The 3,272-nt window shown below is 32.4% G+C and overlaps 1 protein-coding gene across 1 annotated transcript; it reads right to left on the reverse strand.

Moving 5' to 3' along the window:
- Positions 1 to 290: 290 nt before the first annotated feature.
- Positions 291 to 3,228, reverse strand: LOC111009030 (uncharacterized). The gene is made up of 4 exons (XM_088122247.1): positions 2,535 to 3,228; positions 2,279 to 2,449; positions 1,732 to 2,189; positions 291 to 980 (listed from the first exon to the last, which is right to left on the reverse strand). The coding sequence occupies exons 1-4, from the start codon at positions 3,226 to 3,228 to the stop codon at positions 291 to 293; spliced, it is 2,013 nt and encodes a 670-aa protein (XP_087978373.1).
- Between the last annotated feature and the right edge of the window lie 44 nt (positions 3,229 to 3,272).

Below are 3,272 nucleotides of genomic sequence, written 5' to 3' on the forward strand. Positions count from 1 at the left end.
AACAAAGTCGCCGATCAGCTTCATTTTCATTAAAAATACTTCATTTGTTCCTGAGGATCGATACTCGGAATACTCTTGATACCCTAATATTTTATTATATAAATTATAAGAATAAAGGGAAAATAAAATCTAAAATATAATTGCAATTCCAAAATTATTTTTTCCAAAGAAATTTAAAGAGAACATTAGCCACTCCATGATCATAACGCCACATATGTAATCAATCAACAAAATTAATAAACCCATAACACAAAAACAAAATCTAAGTTTTCCAACAATCTTAATGCTAGCTAGGATAATAACTTTCTTTTGCAGCGCTTCAAAGAGAATTTATACCAATAAGAAAACCGCAGAAAACCCACCACAAGTTTTGAGTGAACCACACAAACATAGCAAAATGGAAGGGTGGATGCTGCCCCAATAGCCACCAAAGGCTTAGCCTTTGGTTGATGATTTGCAGTGAAGAAGATGACACTAAAAGCCAACACCATGCATACTCCAGCAACAAATAGCATCATCAGTCCCATCATCAACTTAATGGGCACCAATTCCAAGAAATCACCTTCAAAATGGCGCGGCAGAAGAAGAAATAGAAAGCCGAGTATCGAAGTTATAGATGACACCACAGATACAATGTTTAATGTTCTGAACACAGTGAATCCATGGTTTTGCCAGAAAGTATGAATTATTATAATATTATTGTTTGTAGTACTGTCCCCATGGCCATAATTGGCCTTTGACATCATGAAGGATGCTATGGAAACCACAATTATAATTAAGGTTGCCATTGACATACACGTGAATGCTGTAATTCTGATCTGCTCTCTACACTCGCCTAGAAGGTCATCATGCATCAATGCGAACAAAGGGTTGGGCGACCAACATCTATGATAAGCTAGATCAAGAATCCCATGATTAAATCGTAAATGAACAGATCCAATCATACAATGCTCAGAAAACTTGATCATGTCCTGCACGGCCTTCAATTTTACAACATTTCAAATCTTAGATATTTTTCTTGTTTCTTAAGTTTTTCCGAATAAAAAATCGGAATAAATTTGGTAACCATTTTGTTTATTGTTTTAGGATTCAAACTCACGACCTTAGAGATATATGTCTTAGTTCAAGTTGACTTATTTTTATTTTAAGGTAAAATAAAATTTAGTGGATATAATATAAAATATACTTGAAAGAATATAATTCATTAAAGGAAATACAATTTACTATATAATTTTTTATTTTTTTTATTTTTTGACATAAAAGTCTAAAGTATTAGTTTTAAATAAAGAATAAATTTTTAAAATAATTTTTTTAATTTAAAAATAGCAAATAATTTATGAGAAAATATAAAATTAAAAAAAATAATTAATACAAAACATAAATTATACAATAGAAAATTTTAAAATATGAATTTTGGAAAAGAAAAATATTAAATGAAACTATAAAGAAATTATAAAAACAGAAATTATTAACACAGAATTCAAATATATATATATATCATATATATATATATATATATATATATATATATATATATTGCAAAAAATAGAAACGATAAAAGTAAAATTAAAATTTCATTCCCATAGCACAATATTAATATTTATTAGAAACATAACCGGTAGAAATGGTTTTTGTATTCTCAAAAGAGGGCTCCTTTTCTAAAGTTTTTCAAAATTTAGAAAGAGATTGGTTATTAAACCGTGCGTATAGATTATCAAAGATTCTACATACCTCCATCCATGCACTCTCTCGTTGGTATTGAAGAACAGCTCCGGAGACTCTACTCAAGTGAGATGGAGCAGCCAAATTTGCAACCATATGTAGCATGCTGAAGCATTTATTTTTCTCACAACTCATAGACAATATTCTTCTCGTCATTATTGGGTCTATCCTTTCTATCTCATATATTAAAGTGAAGACATCTTCCTGTCGATTTTCAGCTGCTACGTGAAACATGGTTTTATTATCATCATCAACTATGCATATCAGATCAACACATGAACGAATGAGCACGATTAAGATCTCGACATTTCCAACTCTTGCCGCATCGTGCATTAATATAGAGGGACTTTGGATCAACTTTTTCATATCGTCTTTTTTAAGGCTACCAAAAATAACCTCCCATAAACGTTCAACCACTCGACGAGCTAATGTTTGCATCAAAAGTTTATTGTAGAGTCCTTTGAAGCCTAGCAAGAGAAAACATGATATAACACATCATATCATATCATATATATACATATAGTTGTGCTTCAAATAGATATATATATTTACGTACCTAGAAATCTCACGGTATTACAGAATTTTAGATATGTTTTCCGAAGCTCACTACTGCTACCAATTGTTCCATATGGTTTTCTGGCCAGGACGTGCAAAGCTGTGTCGCCATTTTCCTCCCTCCGTTCCAATGCTAATTCTGGTTTCTTTTTAAGAATTTTCAATGCTATGTCTGTTTAAGAAAAAGGAGAAAGATATAATTAATTAATTGGCAAACTTTGATGCGGATAAATTATGATGGAAGGCAAATTAATTACCATAATAATCAAGGGAGATGGTAGCAATAAAAAGTTGAATCTGTTGAGAAGTATGTAAAGCATAGAAATTGGTCTTAGAGAGGAGGAAGGAAGCCATGTCTCTGCGCTTGTAAGCAATTGCAACAAAAACAGGAATTGGATTTTGAGGATTTTGAGGATTGAGAAGATTTGGGAGAGTGGGATTCTTGTCCACCATTAGTTTGGCAATTTTTACAACACCCGACATAGAGGCAATAGTGAGGGCAGTATTTCCTCTATCATTTTTGAGAGCCAAGTCGGATGAGGAGATGAGCTGAACCAAATTATGCACAAAAGAGACATGCTTTTTAGCAGCAGCAATGTGAAGAGCAGTGTCTCCTTCATCATTTAACTTCATTGTAAGAGTTGATGAATCCAATTCAAATATAGACTTCGCCGTCTTCCAGTCACCGCTGCGTGCCGCTTTATATAACTCAAGACTCCTGCTTTTCTTTTTGACTGTACAGCCAAACAAATTATCGCTACTAATACGAAATTCCGTCGAGAAAAACAATACCAAAAAGAACAAATACTTACAAACAGTGTGATTAGGATTATTATAATTGCTCCCTTTTGCTGTTGCATCAGCATCATGAACAGTAACAACAACAACATCCTGATCTTTACAATTACAAATAATAACCCTCCTCGATTCCTGCATTTCTATTGGTCCCATCTTCATCTAAAAACTTGAATATTTCCCAAAATTTAAATTCTGCA

The sequence above is a fragment of the Momordica charantia genome (assembly GCF_013281855.1).
Source record: "Momordica charantia cultivar OHB3-1 chromosome 3 unlocalized genomic scaffold, Mcharantia_2.0 BLBB01000003.1, whole genome shotgun sequence".
NCBI classification, from domain to species: domain Eukaryota; kingdom Viridiplantae; phylum Streptophyta; class Magnoliopsida; order Cucurbitales; family Cucurbitaceae; genus Momordica; species Momordica charantia.